The sequence below is a fragment of the Canis aureus genome, chromosome 9 (assembly GCF_053574225.1).
Source record: "Canis aureus isolate CA01 chromosome 9, VMU_Caureus_v.1.0, whole genome shotgun sequence".
Lineage (NCBI taxonomy): Eukaryota > Metazoa > Chordata > Mammalia > Carnivora > Canidae > Canis > Canis aureus.
The window spans coordinates 44890972-44917848 of NC_135619.1; the positions used below are offsets into that span (position 1 = coordinate 44890972).

At 48.6% G+C, this 26877-nt stretch overlaps 2 protein-coding genes and 1 long non-coding RNA gene across 9 annotated transcripts in view; 1 reads left to right on the forward strand and 2 right to left on the reverse strand.

Moving 5' to 3' along the window:
• PLEKHH1 (pleckstrin homology, MyTH4 and FERM domain containing H1) overlaps nucleotides 1-23310 on the forward strand; it is a 53298-nt gene extending 29988 nt beyond the window's left edge. For 4 of the 5 annotated variants that reach the window (XM_077909716.1, XM_077909715.1, XM_077909717.1 and 1 more), the window contains 20 exons: nucleotides 1874-2024; nucleotides 2227-2369; nucleotides 3330-3440; nucleotides 4374-4460; nucleotides 4795-4956; nucleotides 5879-5959; nucleotides 6324-6506; nucleotides 6891-6999; nucleotides 7764-7876; nucleotides 8483-8659; nucleotides 8991-9088; nucleotides 9579-9756; nucleotides 10290-10445; nucleotides 11530-11630; nucleotides 12374-12515; nucleotides 13628-13770; nucleotides 13901-14030; nucleotides 15539-15625; nucleotides 15922-16068; nucleotides 17035-19221. In XM_077909716.1, coding sequence (XP_077765842.1) covers nucleotides 1874-2024; nucleotides 2227-2369; nucleotides 3330-3440; nucleotides 4374-4460; nucleotides 4795-4956; nucleotides 5879-5959; nucleotides 6324-6506; nucleotides 6891-6999; nucleotides 7764-7876; nucleotides 8483-8659; nucleotides 8991-9088; nucleotides 9579-9756; nucleotides 10290-10445; nucleotides 11530-11630; nucleotides 12374-12515; nucleotides 13628-13770; nucleotides 13901-14030; nucleotides 15539-15625; nucleotides 15922-16068; nucleotides 17035-17196 — 2661 coding nt within the window. In that variant the 3' untranslated portion in view covers nucleotides 17197-19221. Of the gene's footprint in view, nucleotides 1-1873; nucleotides 2025-2226; nucleotides 2370-3329; nucleotides 3441-4373; nucleotides 4461-4794; nucleotides 4957-5878; nucleotides 5960-6323; nucleotides 6507-6890; nucleotides 7000-7763; nucleotides 7877-8482; nucleotides 8660-8990; nucleotides 9089-9578; nucleotides 9757-10289; nucleotides 10446-11529; nucleotides 11631-12373; nucleotides 12516-13627; nucleotides 13771-13900; nucleotides 14031-15538; nucleotides 15626-15921; nucleotides 16069-17034; nucleotides 19222-21375 lie in introns of those variants that run through there. The other variant, XM_077909719.1, reaches the window with a different exon arrangement.
• LOC144320771 (uncharacterized) lies at nucleotides 420-11610 on the reverse strand. The gene is made up of 3 exons (XR_013386410.1): nucleotides 7088-11610; nucleotides 4838-5086; nucleotides 420-2550 (listed from the first exon to the last, which is right to left on the reverse strand). It is a non-coding gene; the product is annotated as an uncharacterized LOC144320771 (long non-coding RNA).
• PIGH (phosphatidylinositol glycan anchor biosynthesis class H) lies at nucleotides 19238-26757 on the reverse strand. 3 transcript variants are annotated; one of them, XM_077909723.1, is made up of 4 exons: nucleotides 26486-26757; nucleotides 22009-22218; nucleotides 21226-21273; nucleotides 19238-19885 (listed from the first exon to the last, which is right to left on the reverse strand). In XM_077909723.1, the coding sequence occupies exons 1-4, from the start codon at nucleotides 26663-26665 to the stop codon at nucleotides 19793-19795; spliced, it is 531 nt and encodes a 176-aa protein (XP_077765849.1). In that variant the 5' UTR covers nucleotides 26666-26757; the 3' UTR covers nucleotides 19238-19792. The 3 variants fall into 3 exon arrangements, with proteins under 3 accessions (XP_077765849.1, XP_077765848.1, XP_077765847.1); XM_077909722.1 differs by having other exon boundaries at nucleotides 21226-21306; XM_077909721.1 differs by having other exon boundaries at nucleotides 21226-21309; nucleotides 26486-26754.
• Between the last annotated feature and the right edge of the window lie 120 nt (nucleotides 26758-26877).

A 26877-nucleotide genomic window follows, 5' to 3' on the forward strand; every position in this document is an offset into this window, starting at 1 on the left:
TGGGGGTGTTCCATCCAGGAGGCCCCTTCTCCATGTAGTGGCTCTAGTGGGCCTCTAGGGTCAGGCTTCAGCACACACATGAGTCTGGGCAGGGAGCTCAGCTCCCATGTATGTGTCATTTTATTTTTATTAGATTTTTATTATAAAAATTGTATGTTTACAAAAATTTGAATCAATACAATTGTGGGCAAAGTGAAAAGTTAAATGTTAGACCTATGCCTGCTTCACCTGTCCTCACCATCTTTTCACATGTCTGTTCCCAAGAAGACTCCTTCCAGAACTTTTCATACATACTCAAATATTCCTGTGTATACTCTCATAATATCTCTGCGTGGTTTTTTTTAATGTAGTTGGCACGCAGTGTCATGTTAGTTTCATATCTCTACATATTTTTTAACAAAGGTCAGATACAACTGAGATAACGTCATACACATTTTTCATTTTATTAGTGGTTTTTGAGCTCAAAACAGTAATGCTTTATAAAACATTTTATAGAAGAACCAAAGATCCAAAAGTTAAATTTTCTTTCACATTGCTTTTCCCTAATTTCTGACCCCAGAGGCCACTATCATTAATGGTTTGGTGTTTATCCTGTGAGGCTCTCTGACAAATTTACCGGTATATCGACAAATATTGTCTATGTCCCTGTCTGTCCCTCTCTTTCTCTCTCTTTCTCAAACACACACATGCACGCAGCGAGGATCACATTATACACATCCTTCTACTCCTTGTGTGTTCATGTGACCGTGTGTCACATCTTCCTGCCGTACCTCTGTGCACAGCTCTGCTTCCCCTTAGGGCTGTCCAGTACCCCTTGGTATAGATTCCCCCATAACTACCTTACTTAACCTGCCCTCCACTGATTGACAATTTTTTTTAAGATTTTATTTATTTATTCATGAGAGACACATACAGAGAGAGAGGCAGACACACAGGCAGAGGGAGAAGCAGGCTCCATGCAGGGAGCCCGACATAGGACTCGATTCTGGGTCTCCAGGATAATGCCCTGGACTGAAGGTGGCGCTAAACCGCTGAACCACCCAGGCTGCCCACACTGATTAACAATTTAGGTCATATCTATGTTTTTCTCTAAAATCAATGCTGTAATGAATATCATTGTGCAAATATATCTCTGTGGACTTAGTATAATGTATTTCCAGAGGTGAAATTTATGGGCAAATGATATCCATATTTTAAATTTTGGCAGGTAGTGCCAAATTACCTTCTAAAAGACTTTATCACACTATAGAGTATCTTTTTTCCCACGCTTTCACCAACATTGACACTGTCTTTCTAAATGTTGCCCACCGAGATGGCCTCTTGTTTCCTTATCCCCACACACGGTTTAAAGCTCCTGTCTCGGGCAGCCCTGGTGGCTTAGTGGTTTAGCGCCACCTTCAGCCCAGGGTGTGATCCTGGAGACCCGGGATCGAGTCCCACGTCGGGCTCCCTGCATGGAGCCTGCTTCTCTCTCTGCCTCTCTCTCTCTTTCTCTCTCTCTCTCTTTCTCTCTCTCGCTCTGTGTCTCTCATAAATAAATAAAATCTTAAAAATAAATAAATAAAGCTCCTGTCTCTTGCTTGCGCCACGTGGCATCCTGGCCCCCTAGTGGCAGGAGCAAGGGTCATAGCAGCCAGTTAGCTCAGATGGGGCAGCTCCTTTGGGGACCACGGAGGATGGAGGACTCCGTGTGGGGGCGGGAGGCCAAAGGAGAAGCTTGGAGGTGAGGACACAGATGCAACAGTTGTCTGTCGAGTGCCCGGGGAGGCTGTGTTGGCTGCACCCCGGGCACCTGGGCAGGAACACAAGTGCCGAGGGGAAGGGTCTTGTTTGGCAAGGTGAGCTGCAGTGGGGGAGGGTACCTGTCTTGCAGAGAGCCACGCAGATCAGCAGCGTGCCTTTTATGGATGAGTCCTCCGGGTCCGACGATGACTGCAGCTCTCAGGCGAGTTTCCGATCTTCGGTCCCCTGCTCAGAGTCCAGGAAGACCAGTGGACTGGGCAGCCCCAGGGCCATCAAGAGAGGTACAGAGGAGGGAGCAGCAGGGTGTGGGGCAGCAAGCCCTCTTCCTACGGGTGGGCTTCTCCAGGGCTCCCTGCTTCATCTCTGCCTGTGACCCTCAGCTCCAGACTCAGAGATCCTGGGTCGGTGAGGAAGGTCCCTGCAGTCCCTGCAGCCCCGGGAGGGGTATGGGGACCCAGGCCTGGACTCCTCCTCCCTTGGCAGGTGTCTCCATGTCCTCGCTGAGCTCCGAGGGCGACTACGCCATCCCCCCAGATGCCTGCTCACTGGACAGCGACTATTCGGAGCCGGAGCACAAACTCCAGCGCACCTCCTCCTACTCCATTGAGGGGCCAGGCCTGGGCGGGGTGAGCTGGGAGCACAGCGCCCTCAGCCGGGTTGAGGCAGGCAGGATGGGAGCAGGCCTCCAGCAGATGCTGCCTGCCTGGAGATAGGCGTCCTGGGGAACAGTGAAGGCAGTGGCAGGGGGTAGTGACAGGTGTGAAGTGCCAAGGAGTGTGCTGGGGGGCAGGCAGGTATACACAGACCCTGCAAGGAAGGAGAGGGGACCTAGTGAGCTCCTCATGGAGCTAGGAGTAGCCAGTGGGCTTTCCCCCGGCGGCCCCAGGAGATTACATGTGTTTTGACCCTGGAATGCCGAGAGCTGACCTTTATGGGGTTCTTACACTGTGCCACACACTGTCCTCAGTCCTTGGTTCATGTGTCCTCACCATCTTCTCAGGACTAGGGCCCCATTTTATGGATAAGAAGCCTGAGGCTCAGAGCCGTGCTGCAAACTCACATCCCTCATCCCCCAGTCCTTGGGTCACACCACTGTGCCGATGGGCCTTGTCTCCCCGCCTCCATCAGTCCCCTGCCCCAGCCTGGCTGATGTGCCCCTTGTTTCCCAAATCTCACTCTCCTTTCCTGCTGCCCACGAGGGCCTTTTCCTCCCTTGGTGCGTCTTTGAAGGGAAGCTGACTTTTCTTTCCCAGGCCAGTTCAGATCTGGGTCTTTGTGAAGCCCTCCCTGGCTAGCTGCTCCCTTGTGCAGCCCCTGGCCTGCTGCCTTCTCATGGGGTGGGTGTTATCTTCCCTAGCCAGCAGGACCCTTCCATGGCGGGATCACCTTGCTTTATGCTAGTTCTCTCTGAACCTTTAGTAGGGCCTGGTGCCCTGAAAATACAGAGTAGGTACTCAAGACTTTGTAATTGAGGGCAAAGCAGTAACTCAACTGGGACGTTTTGGCCTGGGTGACATCTACAAACCCCAAGTGACTCCCTCTTTCTGTCCACTCCTCTTCCCCTCTGTGCCCTCTCACCCCTGCAGGAGTCACTGGAGAAGTCAGGCTACCTGCTAAAAATGGGGAGCCGGGTGAAGACGTGGAAGAGGCGCTGGTTTGTCCTGAGACAGGGACAGATTATGTACTACAAGTCTCCGGTGAGACCCTCCTCCCCAAGGACAGTAGTCACAAGGGCCCCAGTCCAAACTCAGAATTGTGCGACAGAGGCTAGAGGAAGGGCTGGTATGGCCCACGGCCAGAGGCCAGAGGTCTGGCAGGTGGGGAGAGGTGGCCTGTCTGGATACCCGAGGCTCTGAGCCTCACATGGAACCACAAGGCTGGTCACTGGTTCTTGGAGTGAAATCAGGTACAGAGGCATCAGAGGCCGTTCTAGATGAGTTGGCTTGGTGATTCCTTCATACTTCAGAAGCTGATTTCTTTTAATGCCTGGTCCTATAAAAGAATTTTTCCCTGGCTGCCCTCACGTCATCTGGGTTGTTCTAACAGAGAGCCCATGACCTCCTCCACCTCCTTCCTGTAGTTTGGAACTACGGAGCCTTGGATGTTGAGATCTAGTTTGACAGGACCTCCTTGGGGAACCAACATTAATGTTTTAAAGAAAGTGAAAAGGCTGTGTCGCTCATGCAACTCCAGCCGATTGTCAGTGGCTGTTGAGGATTCTGGGCCTGTATCACTCAGCAAGTAGGCATGCTCTGAGTGGTTAGTAAGGTGTGCGGGCACACCGGAGAGGGGAATGGTGATATGTATGTATGACACTTATTTGCCATACTTGGTATAAAGATGTAGAAAGACTGTAAAGGCTTTATAGCTCAGTAATAACCTGCTGGCTTCTGACCCAGTTTTAAAGGTTCAATCTATACTTTTCAAGGCCTGGGTCAGATGAACCTGTTTCTAATTATTGCCCCATTTAGCTAGAACCAGGATCCAGAACAAGTTACCCTTCATATCACAGTGCAGGAAAGCTTGGGGATCGCTTTCTCCTTTGTCTGAGGCCTAGAGTCACATTTGAGGGAGAACGATGTGTTCTGGGAAGGCTCTGACTGTTTTCCTCCCCATTCCTGTCTTTACAGAGTGATGTCATCCGGAAACCTCAGGGAGTAGTGGAACTGAATTCCCATTGCCAGATTGTTCGTGGGGAGGGTGCACAGACATTCCAGGTGGGTGTGCTCCTAGCAGCCAGGGGTTTAGATGAGGAGCTATTGGGTTTGGATAGGATTCTGATTGAAACAAAGCTGGGGAAGAATGAGTGTGTGGGAGAAACCTCACATCCCCGTCTGGATGTGCCTCTAGTACTGGGGAGGAAGAAGAGACTGAATGGGTGAGCCAGAGTGAAGGCAGCAGAGATGGGGAAAAGAACAAAGGAAAGAAGGGATTAAGTCCCAGGTGGCAAGAAAGAAGTCCCGGTGGATTCAGGGATTTGCACCGCCTCAGAGCCAGGTCCCTGGCATTCCATCATGCCATCTCCCCTGGCCCCCAATCCCTCCTCTACAGCTTATCTCTGAGAAGAAAACCTATTACCTGACAGCAGACTCACCTGGCCTGCTGGAGGAGTGGATCCGGGTGCTGCAGAGCCTGCTGAGGGTCCAGGCCGTGGGGCCTCCAGCCCTGCCTCGGGGCGGCACCAAGCCCACTGTGAAGGGCTGGCTGACCAAGGTATTGGAGGGGCCGGTGGGGAGGAATGTGGGCCTCCTGAATATGGGCCTCTTGAGTGCCGACCCCCTTACAGCCCCTGTCTGCAGGAATTGGCTCTTGGAGATTAGCCTCAAACACAGCCTGACCACTCCTAGTGTCAGAGAATGAAAACAGAGATGAGGGTTGTTAGCACCAAGCTGTCGCCAGGACAGGAAGGAAAGGAATGTTTTGTACCTGTTCTGAGGTTATTGGGAGTTGCCACCCACCCCACCTGCACCTGCCTCTGTGAGGAGTGGGAAGCCATGACATAGGCGAGGCAGGTGTGCCCACTCCAAGACATGGGATCCCAGACCTGCCCTAAAGGTGTTTGAGTTAGGACTCTTGTGGCCTAAGGAGCAGAGAAGTGCTTGTTAACCTCAAGAAGACGGAAGTTAACAAGGAAGCACATGAACTAGGCCAGCAGGCCAGCAGGAAGCAGAGCTACTTGTGTGAGCAAGGTCCGTACTCTTGGCTCTCTCTGCCTCTGCTTCCCCATTCAGGCTGTGGCTCGTGCTGGCCTCCTCTGCCCTCTGTGCACTTGCAATGCCCTTGTGATTTATGTCGGCCTGGGGGCTTCAGGCTACCGTGGATGGCCCTGCCTCCCTCTCAGCATCCTTATAGCTGATGAACACAGTCCTGGGACAGGACCCCTGATTGGCCTGGTTAATCTTTTAATGGCATGTGGCACAAGAATGGATGAGGTATCACAGGGTACACACCACAGACCCTCGATGTGAAAGGGCTGGTTCTGTTAGTAGGGAGTCTGGGTGACATCTCCACTTAAGGACCTGAGTTTGACCAGGTCTTTGGAGATCTGCCTTTCTGTGACCTCTCTTTGGCAGTCCTGGATTTACTTGTGGGATTACCTGGCTCTAATAATGTGGTCTTAATTTCTGTTTTATAGGTAAAACATGGCCATTCCAAGCTGGTCTGGTGTGCTCTTGTTGGGAAAACCTTCTACTACTATCGAAGTCATGAGGACAAGGTACTTCATGGCTTCCTGACAGCACCTACTCTCTGCTCTCCCCAGACCACATTCCTGTTTCTCCATGTCCTGATGGCAGGCCCCAGCTTTCCCCCCTACCGCACCCAATGCCACCACAAGTACAAAGCTGGCTGGATCCCACTAGCCTAAAGGGCCAATGTGCGTGGCCCACAGATTCCACCTGTGTGGTCTAACTGTGCTTCTCAAGGCAAGCCTCAGCCGGGGAGCTGTAGTTAACCCCCTCAATCTGTGACCTGGCCATGCCCATGATTCCTAGCCCAACAGGGCCCAAGGGTTCAGAGAGAGGAGACTGCCTTATACCCTGCTGGCTCTCCCATTCATGGAAGGCTCCTCCTGTCCGCAGCGACCCCTGGGCCATCTGCCTGTGCGGGACGCGCGCATAGAGGAAGTAGATCGATCCTGTGACTCGGACGAGGACTATGAGGCTGGAGGGAGCAGGCGGTTGCTGTCCTCCCACTGCACCCTGGTGATCCACCCCCCAGAGCATAGCCCCACCTACCTCCTCATTGGCACTAAGCATGAAAAGGTAAGGGAGGGGGCTGGGCCCCCATGGCCATGCTCAGTCCTGTGATTCTCATCTTCCATCTTTCTTTCCCAGCCTCCCCAGATTCAAGTCCCTTCTGGACATTTTGGTGGCTCATATTCTCTGGGATGATTTCTTATAGTGAATTCCCTCCCAGTGACCAGCTTCTCTCCACTGGGACTATGAGATAGCACCTCAAGCTCAGAAACTTGGGTTCATGTTCACTGATCCCAGGTCTTTCCTCCTAGAGACTGATGGCCTTGACTTGTGCCAACCAGACTAGCCTCATATCACCCTGGGCTTGGCCCCTTCAAGGAAGCTTCTCTGGAGCGCTTACCTCCATTCTTCCTACTCCAGTCTCACCAGATGGCTTCCATCCCCTTCTAGGACACGTGGCTTTACCACCTCACAGTGGCTGCAGGCGGCAGCAGTGCCAGGGTTGGCACTGCCTATGAGCAGCTCATTGGAAAACTGATGGATGGGGAGGGAGACCCAGGTAAAGCAAGGGTGGCCATCACTGCTTGGGTGGGGGGGTGGTGTCTGGGTAGTGGTTGGTCAGAAACCCAAAGAAAGCATTTCTGTACCTGAAGCTGTTTTAAAAGCATCTAAGCCACAGAGGGCCTTTCTCATCCAAGCTCCAGAGCCCTGTTTCAATGAAGATGACCACTGTATCTGGGGGAGTTTCTTTGGGAAGCCGATTTTCCAGTGACCTCAGTCAATGTTTTACTTTGTTCACTGCAGCTTTGCTGGCTGGGCAGAGGGTTGAGGAAAAAAGGTAGCTGATTAAGAGTTAGAGTTTGTTAATTAATGAAGCCTAAATTGGGATTGGACTAACCTAAGCCTGGGGCGTTACTGGATCTTTATTTTGCTAGTGATTCTCAGGACCCCAAGAAGCAAATGACACATACCACACACCCCTTCACTGTTCCTCCGAGGCTTATTTCAGGCTGATGTGGGTTCCCCATCGAGACCTGATGCTGCAGGGAGCGGCCTCCCCTGCACACACATGCTTGTGCTCAGATACCCCAACCTCACTTACTTCAGCCCCAAGAGCAGAGCAGTAGCTCCCTTTCTGTAAGCCGTCCTTGTGCGCTAGATGCGGTGCACGGCTGCATACCTCACACTCCGTGGGTATAAACACAGTACATCGCATGTGCTCAGATGGTCAATCCTTGTTTTCCCCACAAATCAAAGAGGTGGTGGGAGGCCAGGTCCCTCACTGGTGCTAACTGCGTGGCTCTCGGTGCTTGCTTTGGGCAGATTCCCCTCTCTGGAGACACCCCATGCTGTGTTACAGCAAAGATGGGCTGTACACCTCCCTCACCACCCTGCCCTCAGAGGCTCTGCAGACCGAGGCTCTCAAGCTCTTCAAGGTAAAATAGGGAGGAAGCCCGGCCCACCCACAGGTGGCCCCCTCCCCATGAGGCCAGGCTCACCCCAGAGCAGTTTGCCCACTGTGGTGATAGTCAGGTGGAACCCATGGAACCTTGTAGTTAGGGGGAACTCATAGAGGGCTGTGAATGGAAAGGAAGGAGTCCCAGAGGGTCCTCACCACTGTCCATTATGGCGGGGAGACATTCGCGGCTCCCTTGGAAGGTGCCAGTAAAACTCCCCCTTGAGGAACTCCCCTCCTCATGTAGCAAGCAGCAGGAAAGGCCAGGTTTAGGTTGCTTCTCAACCTGAGAGATTCTGACCTATTTTAGAATGTTCTCTGTGTCCATCTGAATATTCTCTTTAAAAAATGTCTTGCTTATGTAATGGACACATTTAAAGGAAGAAAGATCCTATCCCAAAGCAGCCTTCTCAGCAGGCAGAGCTGCTCTCAGGCAGTGAATGGCGCGCTCCCTCTTAGAAAGGGCTGCCTGTGGCAACCCGGACCTCCCGGGAGCCATGGGGGGCCGCCCAGTCTGCCCACTGCCACTACGGGTACTAATCAAGGGGCCGTTGGTCTGCCTGGGCCCCTGTCCTTTTCCTGCCAGTCCTGCCAGCTCTTCATCAACGTGCCTGTGGAGGCTGCCTCCGTGGACTACCACGTGTCTCTGGCCCAGACGGCCCTGCAGGTCTGCCTCGTTCACCCCGAGCTGCAGAGCGAGATCTACTGCCAACTCATGAAGCAGACCAGCTGCCGCCCACCTCAGAAATACTCGCTCGTACAGGTGGGCATCCCCAGGGCGAAGCTGCTGACAGCAGCCATTGGCCGGGGCTGCCCAGGAGGCTGGAAGGTGGAAGGAGGGTTCTGGGCAGGTCCCCTCTACATGTGGTACCAGTGGCTGCCTCCGTACGGCTGTGCCTCTCCTAGGTGTCTGTGCATAATCAGGTTGTGTGATTGCTGTTCTGGACAAAGCCTGACCAGATGGCCAATCTGGAGGCCACAGAAGGCTGGGGGCCCTGGTTTGGAGAGTGCTGAAGGCCCGGTCGCTCAGGGCCGTGAGGGCTGGTGGTACTGCACAGCTGGCACCCACCCCATGCTGCTTGTTCTCCCGGCAGTGCTGGCAGCTCCTGGCTTTGTGCACCCCACTTTTCCTGCCCCAGCACCACTTCCTCTGGTACGTGAAACAGCAGTTCCAGCGCCATGCAGATCCCAGGTGAGTGAGCCACTCCAGCACTGCTGACTGTGGTGTGGTGAAGTGGGCCATGGGGGACCAGGATGGATCAGATCACCCTGCCCCTGGAGGTTTGCACATCAGTCACAGAGACGTCCCTCATTGCCATGTCCACAGATGGGCATGTGGAGGTCTGGGCTTGCCAGGGCTACTCTGCACACCAGTCTGTGTCCATATGCATGCTTAGTGGCTGTGCTGACGTGAAGCTACAGTGTCCCCAGATCATTCCCACATTTTCATTATCTGTTGCCCTGTTCTTCTGGAGAAAATATCTGTGCCAGCCACCTGCTGCTGATAGACCCTGAATGACAGAGTAACACCACACACCAGAGTGTTCAGGGCTTTACTCACCACCGGCCCCACTGCAGATTTGATCTTGGCTGGGTCAGGGTGGCAGCCATGGTGCCAGGGTAGCAGGGATGAGTGGATCCCCTGGAATTCTTTTCTTTTTTCACCTGTCACCTGTCTCTAGAAATGAAACCGGCCAGTATGCCACCTACTGCCAGCGTGCGGTGGAGCGGACCCTGCAGGCCGGGGAGCGGGAGGCCAGGCCATCACGCATGGAAGTGGTGTCCATCTTGCTACGCAACCCCTTCCACCACTCCTTGCCCTTCAGCATCCCTGTGCACTTCACCAATGGGACTTACCAGGTGAGGAGGCAGCGCGGCTCCCTCTGCTGAGCCCTCTCATATCCCGACCCCAGAGAACACCTTAGGCCAGGTGGGTACTAAACCTCCTCAGGCTTGGCAGATTCTTAATAGGCAAACAAGCAGAAGGAAGAGCCTGCAATTTGCAGGTAGGGGTGGGGAGATTAGTGCCAGTAGAAAGGATCTCGAATTGCAAAAGTGCCTTGCTGTTTGGCACCTGGGAAGTAGATCTTTTGAAGCCACTGCCTGAATGGGGAAGCTGACACATTGACCAAACAAGTGGCATGACAAAGGCCTCCAAAAGAGTGGCCAGAAAGGAGCAGCAGAGCTTCTGACTCCAGCTTACAGCAGGCAGGCTTATCCCTGAAGCACTCCCCCTCTGCATGTGACCACGGAAGCCAGCTTCCTTCAGCATTTGCCATGTGCCCTTGCTCCTTTCAGCCGAGCTTTCCTCCTTCCAGACCCACACTGCTCCACTAGCCCTATTGAGCTCCTCTCAGGAAGTTTCCTCTGGGACTAACACTTCTCCCATGTAGGTGGTCGGTTTTGATGGCTCCTCCACAGTTGATGAGTTCCTCCAGCGTCTGAACCAAGAGACAGGCATGAGAAAGTCCTCCCACTCTGGCTTTGCCCTCTTCACAGACGATCCTTCCGGCAGGGACCTGGAACACTGCCTGCCAGGGGGTGTCAAGGTGATGGCCTGCCCACAAATCCCACTGAGTGCCTCCTGGGACACTCCCAAGGCTTTGGGGTTTGGGTGGTGGGGAAAGAGCCCCTCTGGCTGGTGTCTTACTATTTCACAGCCTGTTGGCTTTGGAACCCAAGGTGCTCCTGTGGGCCAGCATTCTGTGGCATCCTAAAACATACCCATACGGGCAGAGAAAAGTTGTTTTTCCCTACATATTTCCCCTACCCTTGAAGGGCTATGCAGTATCCAGGGGAAAAGCTGCTTCTCCTCTTGGTGGGGGAAGGACAGGGAGGCATTTGTCCTTGTACACATGCAGAGGATGGCAGCTATACACCTGTGGCGTTGTATCCTGGCACCTCATTCTCTCCCTGTCTGCCAGGGCCCATGCTGTGCTTACAGGTTCAAGCACATTTTAAGCAGTTAGCGCCAGTAGAAAGGATCTCAAATTGTATATATATGTGTGTGTGTGTGTGTGTGTGTATGTATATATATATATATCAAGTCAAAGGCCCTTGAATGGGATTTAAGACCTATCTTGTCTTGTGGTTTGTGATTAGCCCCCACGGGGGATGTTAAGTGTTTATGGGAATGCGCTGTTGCATTGATGAGTTTGAGTGCTGGTTCCATGTCTGCTCTTTTTATGGCAACAGAGCAAAGGCTTCTATAGTCTTTTACCAAAGTTGCCTTGAAATACTGCACTATATATTCTCTTTGTAAATGTCTGCGTGTCTGTAAGGCTTGGTTACACAGTAGGCCTCTGAGTACACTTGTTGGAAGAGAATAGTGGTCAGTGGAATGGAAATGGAGCTGGTAATACGGGGCCACAGTTTTTGATTGAGGCCTGCCTAGCCTCTGGGAGACTTCTCAGGTGTTAAGGCCAATGGGAGCAGCATTCCATGCTTTGCTGCTCATGCCCTGCCCAGGGCTCTTCCTGTCTGTGAGATGGTTGTAAGGCACCTCTAGGTCCCAGGCGCATGAGGCCTGCAAGTCAGCCTCCTGATGGAGGACAGTCACTCAACCCTGCCTTGCTGCTCTTCCTGAGTCCTGCCCCAGGGCCTTTCCTGACTTTCCTCTCTTGCCTCTTTAAGATCTGTGATGCCATCTCCAAGTGGGAACAAGCCCTGAAGGAGCTGCACTCTGGCAAGGCTGAGGGTGGCACGCGTGTTGTGAAGCTGATGTACAAGAACAGGTCCTGAGTGCCGCCCTAGGGTGGGGCCAAGCATGAGAGCTTGCCACCGGGGGCGGGGGGGGCGGGGCACTCGTCACTCCAACAGGCTGGCCTGTGCTGGACAGACAGTGGATCCACACACAACACTGTGTTGTGGACAGTAGTTGGTGGCCCAGGCTGGCCCTGGGTAGCTCAGGCTCTTGGTTCCTGAACTGCACACACACACACACACCCCTACCCTGCCAAAAAAAATCAGAACAACCTGGTGTGCGATGGCTGCACGTTACATTAGGAAAGTGAAATTTTGTATGAGCACTAGATATTTAAGGCCAAAGAATAAATAGCTCCTGTAACAATTCCAGCAAATATAGAAGTAGATACCATGATTTTTTGTCCATTCGAATAAGAAAATCCCATCCTAGATCTGTCTCCAGGCAAATAACTTCCATTAGTCTCTTGGAATCTTTAATTCATCTAGCTCCCTAATAAGCTATGATTCCAGGGAGCAGATTCCCCTCACCAAATCCAGTAAGGTAGTAGTATATTCAGGTGTACCTTGTGCCGCTGTTGCTTGAGATATGATGGCACTCTATCTGCCCTGTGTTGTGCTTAGTTAAATTTTTCTGGAGGCAATAAAAAATAGGCTCACAGATGGTATAAAAAGAGTAGTTTCTTTCTTTGGAAATGAAGATGAACAGATGCCAGGATGACCTCATCCATTTAGGATCCCAGCTGAGTCTTGGCTTCTTCTGTCTTCCCTGTAGGCTGTACTTTCGGAGTCAAGTCAAAGGGGAGACGGAGCGGGAGCGGCTGCTGCTCGCCTCCCAGACTAGTGGGGAGATAGTGGCAGGGAGGTTTCCTGTCAACAAGGAGCTGGCTCTTGAGATGGCTGCCCTGATGGCTCAGGTAAGGTTCTGTTCAGGAGTTGGATCAGACTCACAGGGAGCACATAGCATGCAGCCTGAAACAGGAGACCACAGACCCTGTGGTGCCCGAGAGGAGGGTGGCCCCGCTGTGGAGGGAAGCTGGCTCCTTACCAGCAGAGCCCTTCTCTGCAGATACAGATTATGGGCAGAACTCTGGTGGTGGAAGCCAGAGTCCTGCCTTTGAGTGCCAGCGACCTTCCTGCTGCAAGATCGTGGCCAGGTCACTGCAGTGGTCTGTGCTTTAGTTTCCTTCTCTGTATACAGAAAACAAAAATGCCTCCCTGCCCGCCCCCACGGGGTTGTACTAAGTATGCTACCAAAAGAATGTGTATCACAGAATGGATGTACTAAAATTTGTACTTACAACTGTATAACATTTAGAATCTGAATGCACTCAGACTTCGACTCTTCTCCGTTACCTTTACGAGGCTGTCTTGCTGGAAGTATCTGGGATGCCCTTGTGGTTCCCATGAGAAAGCATCTGAATGTACATGCTGGGGGGGAGGGGAAATAATAGTTGGACTTTTTAGTAGTAAACATTTACCGAATACCCTATAAAGAAGCCTCTGCTAAAACATTTTGTTTTATCCCAGTTAGTTCTTATCCTCACTTAATTGATGAGGAAATTGAAGCCCAGAGAGTTTAAGTAACTTGCTCAGGGTTACAGAGCCAGCAGATGGCAGAGCTGGTATCTATCTGAGCCCAGTGTCTGATTCCAAAGGCCACCTCTGGAACACTGAAATACTCTAGGATCTATAGCATCTTCAGTACTGTATCTCATATTTTTGGATTGGAAGCCAGAATATCCAGTTTGCCCTTGTCTGCCACTGATTAACTGTCTTTGGATAAGGCACTAACCTCCACTGCAACAGGGAGGTTGATGTAAATAACCATCTAGGACTATAAGGTGATCTCTCTAGGGTCTATGAAATTTGAGATAAAGGGTCATTCAAAGAAGTGTTTTCGCATCCACCCTCACCCCATCAATGACGCAGTGAAGTGTAATGGTTTATTTCACCTCTCCAGCAGCCCCAGCCCCACCTCACCCACCTCCAGACTCTTGACTGCCCCCTTCATGTGCTTCCAACGCAGGTAGAATATGGGGACTTAGAGAGGCCCAGCCCACCAGGCCCTGGGAGCCCACTCCCTGCCAAGGTTCAACATCACCTCCAGCACGTCTTAGACAGGTTCTACCCAAGGCGCTACAGACACGGGGCACCCTCTGAACAGTTGAGGTAGGCTGCAAGGTCTTGGAGGGAGTTGCAGTGGGGAGGCAGGGGCTGTCGGGCTGGGGAAGGCCTCAGAGCTGCAGTGAAAACATGTTGGCACTTCAGTGGCCCACTTGTCTCCATTCATTCAAACTAGGCACCTGGCAGATCTGCTGACCACAAAGTGGGCAGCACTGCAAGGCTGTTCCCCTCCCGAGTGCATCCGCATCTACCTGACAGTGGCCCGGAAATGGCCTTTCTTTGGTGCTAAGCTCTTTGCTGCTCGGGTAAGTGCTGGTGGTTTCCAGGGGGAAGGAGTGATTACCACCCCCCACACCCCCCTCAGGAACATGCCCTAGATTTCTCCTCAAGCTGCTGTCCACATCTGGTCCAATTGGAGCCAGTCCAGTCTGCAGGGCCCGCCTGCACGCTGGCAACCACCAGAGGGCGCCGTTTCTCCACCATTTCTGGTCCAGAGCACAGTTGTGATCACTGACTTCCAGCCAGGATTATTTCTGGGTAACATTCATGTTTCCTTTCAGACTTCTCAGTGCTACCCCTAAAGAAAAAATATACGGCCAACTAATTCACACACAAGGATTCAAACTTGACATTACCATCTCAAAAATCCTTTCATTTTTTAAAAGGTGCAAAAGAACAATATGTAACTATGTAATCTAAACGAATGCATCTCTGCTGACTTAGCATGGCCACAGGGGACTTCTTAACTACTCAGGCAACAGTTAATTTCACCTGAGTGAAGCCCAGGTGGCCAGTAGTAATTTTAGCTGGAACTTTTCTTGGCCAGGTGTCTGATGTGCATAAACTTTATTCATAATCAATCATGTCCTCAAAGCTGGATCATGATCCTATTCACTGATGGTAGAGATTAGACCAGTGGACATTCATTTATTCAATAAAGAATTGCTGAGCTCCTACTAGGACTCAGGCACTGTATGAGATTGCAAGAGATGAGTGAATCAGATACTGTCCTGGCCTTCATGGAGCTTCCCATCTAGTGGGGGAGACATACATTAATCAAATAATTATATATATTCTCTATCTAAATATACATGTAAGTTATTTTACAAACTGTTACAATATGGAAGGAGAAGTATAGGGATGTTATAAGGGCATATGACAGAGGGATCCTGGGAACCTCTTAGTCTTGGGAGTTTGGGAGAAGCTTCTGAAAATGAGGACATGTCCATCCTTCTCCTCAGCCTTTTGGGTAGGAGAGCTAGGAAATCTGGATTGCTCTACTGTAGCTATGACAGTGAAAATCAGTCATTCCAGGAATTGTCCACCAGATAGTCCCTTTTCTCAGTAGTGGAGCATAAAGCCCATAAGATTGCATTCTTTCCTGTTTCTTTTGCAGCTCCTAGGAAATTGGCTGAAGCAAGATGCACTTCAGCCAGGAGAGGCTGTGGGTGGAATGCTGTCAGTTTGCCAGCACTAGGAGAAAACAGCCCATTCTCCATGCCCATGACAGAGCAGTCAGGGCTGGCCTTTGTTCTGCAGCACAGAGCCCCTACAGTGTACTGTGGCAGGATGGGCTATAGGTACCCCTCCACCCTTGAGATGGTAATTAGGTGGCCAGAGCTCCAAGGCCAGATGTCTCTGTGTGTTTACTTCGGCATGCTGTACAAATACCATCTTTCAAGTTTTCCACAATGAGAAAAGGTCACAAACCACTGCTTAGCAGATCCCTGAATGTGCCTTCTTCCTCAGAAAGCTCTTATGGTTGAGCATCCCTAGCTGTGGTTGTGTCTGATGGGATTTCCTGTTTCCCTAGCCTGCACAGCTGTCTTCCAAAGAGAGCACTCTGGTGTGGATTGCTGTGAATGAGGATGGTGTCAGCATCCTGGACCACAATACTATGGTACAAAACAACGAGGGCTGGCTCTGACCCCTCCTTCTGAATAGTGCCTTTTTCTCTTACTCTCTGGACTGAAAGTCCCGAGCTAAGTGACCACAGTTTCCCTACCCGCCCTCCCCAAGCCTTGCTGTCCTCTAGTCTAGACACAGTTTGTAGACATTCAAGATGTAGACCTCCAAATTAGGACCACTTCCAAGTTCTCCCTTTCTGGTTAAGGCTAATTGTGCCTGGAAGAAACGGGGTGCAGCTCAGGAGGCAGGTGGGAAGTTTCCCCAGAACTAACTGGCTTCTTCTCACAGCAAGTGCACGTCACATACCCCTACTCTTCAGTAATGACCTTCGGTGGCTGCCGGGATGACTTCATGCTTGTAATTAGATCCATTCCAGACCAGGGCTCTGGGAAAGGTCACATTGAGAAGTTGCTCTTCCAGATGGCTGCTCCCAAGGTGGGTCTGAAAGCTGCTAAAACATGTTACTTGGATTTATCTAGTATGAGGAGGTGGGCTTGAAGTTAAGAACGGAAGCTGGGGGGAAAAAAAACGGAAGCTGGGTTATGACCATCCTCTAGAAGGGCCTTCCCCAGGTGAAACTTTGGCCTTGTCTACAATCAATCCTCCAAAGGGTTCAGGTAGGGTTGCAGCTCAGGAGTCACTGCTGAGCTGGTGGATGAGGGGCTGGCCAGGAGGGCATGCACTCTGGTCCACATAGTGCTTTCAGCCCTTGCAGCCCAGCATCACATAGGCTGGAGGCAGGTGTCTACTTGCTCTTCTTGCAGCAGACCCAGAGCCAGGGCAGCCAGCTTTCTCCTCAGTGTGCTCTCACCTTCTCCTGGCTTCTGCCAGTCCCAAAGTAAGACGTCTGCACATGCTCCCCCTTTTCTATGGTCTTAAAGTCCATCCAGAGACCTCTTCTACTTTAAAAGCTTTGTATCATGCTCAGTGCGGGAAATACGGACTAGCAAAAATAACAGTTACAAAGTAGACTCCAAAGCTTAAATTCTGATTTATAGTTCCTGACTCCATTCTGAGAGTAAGTAGAAACCCTTTTGTTTTAATCCTAAAATTGGAGTTTCCCCAACCTCTTCCTTTTAATACTGCTCCTGCTAAAGGAGAGGCTATACAGACACTTCTTCCAGGGACATCCACTTCCCTGACTTGGAGACCAGCAGAGCTGAGTATCACCCCTCCTGTTCTCAGGAGGGTACTGTGTGACAGTGGTGCTGCAGACCAACAGGCATCCATTTCACTGGGCCTTTGAGCCTCATAGAAATGGTTCCCTTTGGACATTTTCTCCCAGATACTTTAAGAAACTGAAGCCCAGGAAGGTTATGTACCCCGTATAGCAGCTAGTATGTGAGAAAGCCAGGATTCAAGCCAAGGCCAGTTCAGTTCCTTTGTTTCTGTTGTCTTAAGATTGCAGAGGCTACCTTCATCATGGCCAGCTACATGAACCATTGCTCAACAACTGTGAACACCCCCCCTAACCCACCTGCCGCCCACCAGCTATGGGAACTGGACGGACAGCAGTTCTTTGCTTCTGTCCCATGTGCTGCCAGAGGGCCAACGCTGCTGTGAAAACTTCTACCCCTTTCCCTGCCAACCACCTGGTACCTCTGGGGTTAGCGATCTGTATCCTGGGGTATGATACTACTGTGATGGGCGTGACAGCCCTCCCCCAACCCAGCCCTGTTTGTTCTATGAAATGTGTATTTCAGTGTCCACGAAGCCTTTACTCTCTAGGTGCCTTATGTTTCAGGGCCCAACTTTCAAAAATCCAGACCTGGTATAGAAACCACTTTTTTTCACAAGAATGCTGAGCTCTGGATGCTGCCCGATTCTAGACACAGACTGGGAATGTCCACTGTTACTGGTTACTGAGGGCATCAGTGCTGTAAGTCAAGGCTTTCTGCACTGATACTCTTGGGAAGGCTGGTATCTTTTATACTGTATATGGTCCTTACGTGGGGATTTATACTTGAAGTTTTCCCAACATCCCTGAACAAGATAGGACTAAAATTTCCAATTCATCTGAACTGTGACAAAAGCCTAGAACTCACTAAAACTGGACTTCCATTCCCAGGTGGGAAAGGTATCGGTAGGGCTGGAGAAAAAGAAAGAGACTCATGTTTTCCTTCCCCACTGCAAATGAGTAGGCATTTGCAGTCCCCCTCTGGAGCAGCAGCTCCTATCTTTGCAGGACAAGGAAAAGGCACTATTCCTGCTGAGACTGAAGCTGTTCTCCCTCACACTGGACTGTCAGCCCAACTGGGTACAAGCAAGGGCAGGGGGTAAGTCCAACCTGACTTCTCCCTGTCTCATTTTAGTGACTGGACAGGGCTCAGTGAAGGCTGTGCTTCCTACTGTAGGATGGGGTGGTCGTCACTTGTTTCCTTGCTCTTTGAAAGACCAAGCAAATGCACTGTTTTTTTGCTGCTTTGTGAGGCCACCAAAGATGAGTCAGAAACAGAATCCAGGGCCTGGATTTGTTCCTCAAGACTTCTGGCAAACTTCTGCTGGGAATTAGTCAGAGGGGAGAAGGCACATAGGAGATCTCTGTCCCACTCTAAGAATATCCAGGTGATACAACTATAACCCCCCATCCCCAACTGAGACCTTGTATTGAATGCAGAGGGGATGAACTTTGTCTCTACCCTCCTCTAACAGAAAACAAAAAGACGAAAGAGTTCATTCATACTCTGATTTTCTGGCATTGGAGAAACCGAGTTTTATTTCAAAGTTCTAAGGCAGTCTTAGCATTCAATAAAGTGCTGAAAACTGTATGGGTTTAGCAGTAGCATCCAAGAACCAAGCCTCTGACTTCAACAATGTGTGTATGTATGTGTGTTGCACACTGCAAAAACTTCAAGGCTGGAACTAGTTTATCGGAACACCTCAGCTGCTATAGGCTTCCCCTCCCTCACTCTTTAAACTGACAAGCATGATTTAAAAAAAAAAAAAAAAAAAAGGCAGCACATGAGAATGCCTCTTTTAAATGACCTTGGCTTTGCGAGGCTGGAAATTTTACAGCCATCTCCCATTTCTATTGCTGCCCAGGCCCTTGGGATCTAGCAGAGACATTTCTACCTCAAACAAGTCAAACATCACATGTACCATTAGGCTCCAAATAACTACTCCTGGGATGATGGAAAAGGCAGCAATTACAACTCTAGTTTTCTAATGTCCTGAGTGTCTCTATGGCCATGAGAATAATATCGACTTGGGAGTTAAAAAAAATTAGGATCCCACGGCCAAAACAAGCAAGAACGGAGCTGTCTTCACAATGAACTTGAGCTCAGGCTACTTCCCCCACCCTGCCTTGCTCCCTCCTGGCCCCTCAGGGGTCCTCCCACAGTTTATTAGTTTTACACAGAAGAAAACTGCCTTATAATCAAAAGCTTCTACTGTTTGTGTGTTTATTCTCCTCTAACATGTCTGGAAACCAAAGCTGAATATCTGTCTGGCCTTTGGTGTCACCCCTCTTGGCAAAATAAGGTTTTGAAACCACAGACAATGCTGAGTAACAGTAGAGTATTAATGTGCCTGACACTCATGACTGAAATGCCATGTTCATGTTGTCAATAAAAAGCAGCTGTGTGTGAACCAGGCAATTACTGTGTGTTTTGGAAAGAGATCGGTTTATTACGAGAGTTGTCATAAATTCACCCTCTACAGAACACAGGAGCTAGGTGGACAGAGGCTAGTCTTTTGTAGGACATGTCTTCCTACTCACTGGTACGTGAAGGGGTTGACTTTTATACAGGGGTCCGTGCAGTTGGAAATCATGTTTTGTAAGAGATCTGATGTCAGTTTCCCATTGTCTTGCTCCACAAATCTCTACAAAAAAGTAAACCTGAACATGCTGAGGAATTTCACAAAGTGCTCTTCGTCAACATTACTTTTGACATATCGTTTCTTTAGATCTTCCCTCAATTGATAAAGTAGGCGAAACCTTACAAAGAGATCGCTAAAATATACATAAATACTTTGCTCAACATCACACAATGAGTTAGGTTTCCAGGCACCTGCTGTATGGCTCTGAGATCCACTGCATCCATACTGGTTCCTAGGACTGTGTCTGCCTGATGGTTTAGAATACAGAAAATAAACCAGCCACTATGGCTTAGGAGTCATCTCCCATGGAAGATAATACTGGCCTCTGAAATGCTGGGACTCAAGGACTTGCTGGTGTGGCTTTCTGGTGCGCCAGGATCTCCTGGCAGCTCCTGTACACTTCAATCAAGCAGTCCAGGCGGGGCTTGGCACTCTGAATTCCAAAGGCAAGAAATGCAGTCAGGATAAGAGAGCAGAAGAGAACATAAGAGAGCACTTAATAGTGCTGCCTCTATGGGTAACCTCAATCTCACCACATCAGGGGGTCTAAATGGCTCAGGTGTGAGCTCGAAGAGGCAGAAGTTCAGGCCAAACAGCACCTTACTGGCTAAGAAAGCAAGAGGAATAACAAGGACACACTCCCTCGTAAATGTCACAAGCTGTGAAACCGCCCTCAAGGACGAGAAGTGCAATTTAATATGTAAATATTGAAAGGTATTTTGTACAATGAAATGTGATACAACCAAAATTAAAAGAAAAGTCACCGAATGGGGAAAAAATATGTGGAAAACATATTTAATAAAAGTTTGTTACCCAAAATATGTAAGTTGTTATAAATGCATAATCAATATCTAGATTCTACTTGACTAATAAAGGAGATGGATAGTTTAGAACAAGAGGAAACAGGGATAGATAATTCAAAGAAACATGAAAAATCTTTGTCATTTAAAGAGCAATTCAATAACTTTAGATTCCTTTACCTACATACTAAAGGAAACAAAGAACTAAACCCACAGTTAGCCAAGACTGTAGAAAAACAAGTACAAATTCCCAAAAGTACAGTAAAGTTGTCTAATCTCTGGAGCCAAATCTCAAACTGTAAAAATCTATTACACTGTTCATAAGCTTTACTAAAATAACTTTGAACTATAATGCAAAGGAATTTTAGCTTAGCGGCCTTAAATCCTTTGTGAAAAAAGGAAGGGCAGTAAGGCAGAGTTAACTATGTACATAAATATATACTTATAGTTGTGTTTGTGTATTTTTTGTAAGAGCGAGACAAAAACTAACCTAGAGATGATTTCAAAAGCTAGCAGTAGAGTGGCTAAATAAACTCAACATGATAATAGAACTATTTAAAATAGTATAATGGACTCTGAAGATGCATGAAAATATGTATATTAGATTTAAAAAGCAAGACATAAATTAGGTATAACTGCATGTGTAGATCAGTGACATTTATGTAAAACCCTGTATTGGCAGACTAACAAAGCAGATGAATGGTAACTTCTAGGCAGAAACTGCTATTTATTTTTTCTTTAAAATCTGTATAAATTTATAATATTTCTGAAAGCCTGTATTTGCTTTAGAAAGAAACTTGAAATAACTAAAATCCAAAACTCTCAATAAAAATAGCTGTCAGGTGTCCTCAAATACGCTTAACAACAGGAGTTTACATTCCTATTGAATATAAGTAGCAGTAGATATGCAGAGAATGGAGAAAGGTACCGGGTTTTCTGGAGAAGAAGCTCTAGACAAGTGTTCTATGCTCACCTGGAAGACGGGTACTACTTGGGATATCCCATGTGGTTCCACTGGATCCTTCAATAAAATGCAGAGGTAGTAAATCACCTTCTGCTGTAAGAAAATAAACCAAATAGCAGAGATCTAAGTGAGACTCGTTTTGTTTTCTTTTTCTTCAAGGGAAGGCTAAAGACCTTTTAATAAATGGTTATCTCGGGCAGCCCCAGTGGCACAGCAGTTTGGCACCACCTGCAGCCCGGGGTGTGATCCTGGAGACCTGGGATCGAGTCCCACGTCGGGTTCCCTGCGTGGAGCCTGCTTCTCCCTCTGCCTGTGTCTCTGCCTCTGCCTCTCTCTCTGTGTGTGTCTCTATGAATAAGTAAATAAAATCTTAAAAAAAAAAAAAAAAAGTAAATGGTTATCTCTAACTATCAAGTAGTAGAACACCTGATTGCTTTTGAAGTGAGAATTCTTTAAATGCAAAAAACGACAAAATGTCAGCAGCAACAACCACCACCACGAGATGATTTTGAAGCTGAGCTAAAAAATAAAGTTGAAATGCTGACTTAGTATCTGTGAAATCCTGCTATATCTCTATAAAAATACAAGAATCTATTTTTCCAATACAAGTTTCATTTTCATGGTCTATAGACATGCTAGCCAAAAAGGAAACATTACAATACTGGAACAGAGTCTTCAAGTTTAATTCTGTGAACAGACATCAAGTTATTAAGACTCAGTTTAGATCCAGGCAAAGGCCACTGGGCTACGTCTTCTCGAGAAACCTGTAATACTTACTACTTAACTACTTACCATGTAAATAGCCTCATTGATAACCACATCCTTCACCTTGCTCATCTCTATGAAGGTAGTGCTTTCTTTGCCTGAGGCATAGGATGAAGTCATCTGGATGCCAAGGGAATCAATGATTAATAATGTCTCCTGATCAATCTTGACAAAATGGAGATAACCAAGCAGGCCTAAGAGGGTGATGAAGATGGCAGCAGAGAGGATCATGCTGTTCTGAAGAGAGAGCCAGACATAGGCAGTAAGATTACCAGGTGGTCCTCCGCACAGATGTCCGCTGTTTAACCAGTCTACTCTAGGCAATGCGGAAAAAAGCTTGTGTTCTACTATGAGTTGACAAGATGGGAAGAACATGCATGGAAGAGGAAATCACTTTTATTTCAACTCTGTAGTGCTATGAAAGCATAATGAAAGCATCCAGACAACAAATGGACAGGAGAACTTTAATCACCAAAACAGTATCTATCATCACACCACTCTCAGAGGTCTTTCATAACGACTCAGACCTTTTCCTCTCCTGCTCCACCAGCAGAATATACAGTGCAAAATCAGACAGTACAATAATAAAATGCTTAGCACAATGTAGCAGACGGTACTCAACAGCCACTCTTGCTAATAAAACTCGGAATGAATCATGATTGGTTCCCACTCCTGCCAATGACTGGTTTAGAAATGATTACATGATACAACTCTGGTCAATGAGTGTGAGGGTCTCCTGGAGGGGCTTCTGGAAAATGAAGTGCATCTTAAAAAGAGATCTAGGGGGATCCCTGGGTGGTGCAGCGGTTTAGTGCCTGCCTTTGGCCCAGGGCACGATCCTGGAGACCCAAGATCGAATCCCACATCGGGCTCCCGGTGCATGGAGCCTGCTTCTCCCTCTGCCTAAAAAAAAAAAAAAAAAGAAAAAAAAATTTAAAAAGAGATCTAGGAAGAAAGAGATCCTAGATCCTCTTGAGGTTTTGATGCCTGGAACTACTACTGATGTTTTCTTTTAGTCATTTTCCATCCACTGATCCCCACTGTGCTCCTTGGCTATGAATTCCAACTTGTCCGTGCTATATTCAGAATTGAGCCCAATTCTGCAGTGAGGTCTCTTTTTTCCTACTGCAGTAGTTGCTGAATAAAATCTGTTTTTACTGGGACATCTGGGTGGCTTAGTGATTGAGCATCTGCCTTCGACTCAGGGCATGATCCTGGGGTCCTGGGATCAAGTCCCACATCAGGCTCACCACAAGGAGCCTACTTCTCCCTCCGCCTATGTCTCTGCCTCTATGTGTCTCTCATGAATAAATAAATAAGTAAAATCTTTTTTTTTAATCTGTTTTTACTGTTTTAAACTACCAACTGCCTCTGGTTTTCTTTGAAAATACTTTTCTACTTCATTCTATGTAACATACAGTAAGTGTTGGATCAGGACTCTATTTGGGCCTGTGATCTGTTTTTGTCTGGTCGACCCTGAGCTAAGAATGGTTTTTACACTAAAAAAAAAAAAAAAAAAAAAAAAGATTTTATTTATTTGAGAGAAAGAAAGAGAGCAAGAGAGAGAGAACACAAGCAGGGGAAGTGGTGCAGAGGGAGGAGAAGCAGACTCCCCAATGAGCAGGGAGCCTGACACAAGGCTTGATCCTGGGACTCCAGGATCATGACCTGAGCCAAAAGCAAATGCCCAACTGACTGAGCCACCCAGGCATCCGTTTTTACACTTTTAAAAGAGTTGTAAAAGAAAGAAAAAGAAACAGGACTGTGAGAGACCTGTAAAGCCCAAAATATTTACTATTTGGCCTTTTAAAGTTTGCTGACCTCTGTACTTGGTAATTACTGATTAATGAATGGAGAATGGAAAAATCTATGTGCTAGGTCTCTGATGATCCAAAAATGTCTACTTTAAGTTAATTAAATGCCTAGTATCTAGTACAGTGTCTGGTTCATAGTCTGAACTGAATAAACATGGAAGAATAGAAAATTCGGCCCCAGCCCTTACAGGTGTATTAGAGGCAAAATTAATACAAAAATTAAAATTTTTGGAGACTACTATGGAACTATTAGTGCCTAAGTATTAAAACAGAATGAGAGAAAGCAAGAAAGAGACCTCAAAGCACACAGGATACCCCATGAAGACTTCCAAGGAAGAAGAATTTCACTGGTATATAAGAGCTGGTGGTTATTGATAGATATGCTTAGTTGAGAAAAGGAAGGGGGCAAAGCATTCCAGATTGCAATAAATCAGGTAATAACCTACACTTTTAATAGAATTGTGAATTCAAAACCAGCAGGAAAGAAGGGATGAAGTACAAAAAATGTAAGGGGATTTAATCCCTATCAGCTTTTTAATAAGGTAATCCTTGCCCAAAACTTCATTACTACCTACATTCTTTATACTTCATTTTTCTTTTTTTTTTTTAAATTTTTATTTATTTATGATAGTCACACAGAGAGAGAGAGAGAAGGGCAGAGACATAGGCAGAGGGAGAAGCAGGCTCCATGCACCGGGAGCCCGACATGGGATTCGATCCAGGGTCTCCAGGATCGTGCCCTGGGCCAAAGGCAGGCGCTAAACCGCTGCGCCACCCAGGGATCCCTATACTTCATTTTTCTGTCTGAAATTCTAACAATTCAATATTTATTTGGGCTGAAATTAAGCCACATGTTTCTGTGAATTCCTTCATTTCTTCTCCCTCCTGAGAGTCATTACTCTGACAAATAGTTTTGAACCCAAAGATAAACTCTGATACACAGACCCCTTAAGAAATATAGTGGAGGTTTTTTTTTCTTAAGATTTTATTTATTTATTCATGAGAGACACACACAGAGAGAGAAGCAAAGACACACAGGCCGAGGGAGAAGCAGGCTCCATGCAGGGAGCCAGCCGGATGTGGGACTCCATCCGGGTCTCCAGGATTACGCCCTGGACTGAAGGCTGCGCTAAACCGCTGAGCCAGGATCCCCTGCAGTGGAGTTTGAAGGAAGATAAGGTTACTGAGTTGTGGGCCCTTCATGGAGGCAGGTGGGACATACCAGGATAAGAGGGTACAAAAAGGAGCTGGCATAAAAACAAACTTCTATTTAAAAATTTTACCTAAGTAAGCCCTCCCCAAGGAGGAGACAGTATAGTGGAAAAGAAAGGGTTTCAGAGTCAGTCCTGAGTTTGAAGCCCAAGTATGCCATTTACTAGCTTTGTGACCTTGGGTAAATTATTACTCTAAGCCTTGGCTTTCTTCTAAGGTTAAAATGAGACATTCAGGAAAGCAGCTGGCAGTTAGTGGACATATAATAATCTGTTCGCTCCTCCTCCTCACATGACAACACGGCCAGAACTCAGGCTAGTATTAAAATTCAACTACATTATAAATTAAATCTTTTTCGAGGGGGCAGAAGGACTGTCCTGGCAGTTTAACCATATTAACTGGCTTTTGAACAAACTTCTAGATACAGTTTGGCATAACTTAGGGCAGTCTTAATTCTGCACATATCTATGCCAAATTACCATACATTGATGGTAAAAGAGCCAATGAATGCATTAATGGAAACAAGACCCAAAATATAGAAAAAGCCCTCGACCTGGTCAGATCACTCCTAGAATAATATATTCAGTTCAGGACACTACATCTGAAACTAAATTCATCTTGGGGCAGCCCGGGTGGCTCGGCGGTTTAGCCCTGCCTTCAGCCCAGGGCGTGATCCTGGAGACCTGGGATCGAGTCCCACGTCCATCTCCCTGCATGGAGCCTCCTTCTCCCTCTGCCTGTGTCTCTGCCTCTCTCTCTCTGTCTCTGTGTGTCTCTCATGAATAAATAAAGTCTTAAAAAAAATTCATCTTGAAAAGCATTTAGGGTGACTCGTTTTATTTGAGGGCTGCCACAAAGCCACTACATGTGACCCTCAATACTGTGAAGCTGGCATGGCAGGCAGCAATTCCCTTTTAAACATGTTAAAGCTGAGGCTCAGAAAATAGGAATGAGTCCGAATGGTGAGCCCAGAAACAACGCATCACCAAAACTTCCTAATTCATTAGAAATCACTTGAGGTTGGGGAAGGGGTGGGGGTGGGGGGGTAGACTGCCTTGAAAAACAGGTTAGAACTGATGAAGCTCATGTTGTGGAGGCAAAGACGGTTTCTCCTTAAGACTCTATAAAGGTTCTGTTGGCAGCGACTCCTCTGAAGATTCGGAGCGACGGATGAGATCGATCCACTTAACAGTTCTCCGAACCCCTGGAACTGAATTCCTGTGAGCACGTGCTACGTAGGTCACCTGGAAGTTAGAGTCTGAGGCTATCGCGCAAGGTCTAAGTGGACGCCCACAGGAGGCACAGAGCACAGGTGTCAAAACGTCACTAAACGTCAAGAAAACAGCTGTCCCGGCAGCAGAGCCAGCCAGTTCCCGCCCTCCGACCCTACACCGACGGGAAGGCCCGAAGAGACCCGGCCTCGACCCGGGAACGCCGCCCCCGACTCCGACTGCGGGGAGGGGCCGAGCGGCCTTTACCTCGCAGAGGGTGAAGAGTCCGTAGGCCGCGAGCCACACGGCGCAGGTGACCGCGGTGAGCGAGCGCAGCGAGAGCCGGGGGCAGCTGAGGCAGAACTCCCGGCAGGACGGGGAGTAGTAGCGGCGCTGCAGGGCCAGGCGGCCGCCGCAGATATCCGAGAAGCTCCGCTCGTCCTCCATGGTCGGCGGGCCCCTCCCGCCGGCGCCCTCTCGCGCCCCGTCGCGCCCTCTCGCCCGCCGGCGCCCTCTCAGCACTCCAACCCACTTCCGGAGAGCGGCGCAGGCCCCGCCCCGCCCCGCCCCCGCCTCACGCTCCGCGCAGCCGCAGTCGGCGCCCAGAGCTGCGGCGAGGCTCCGCCGGCTCGGGTTTCGCGCTTCCCGGCCCCGCAGGG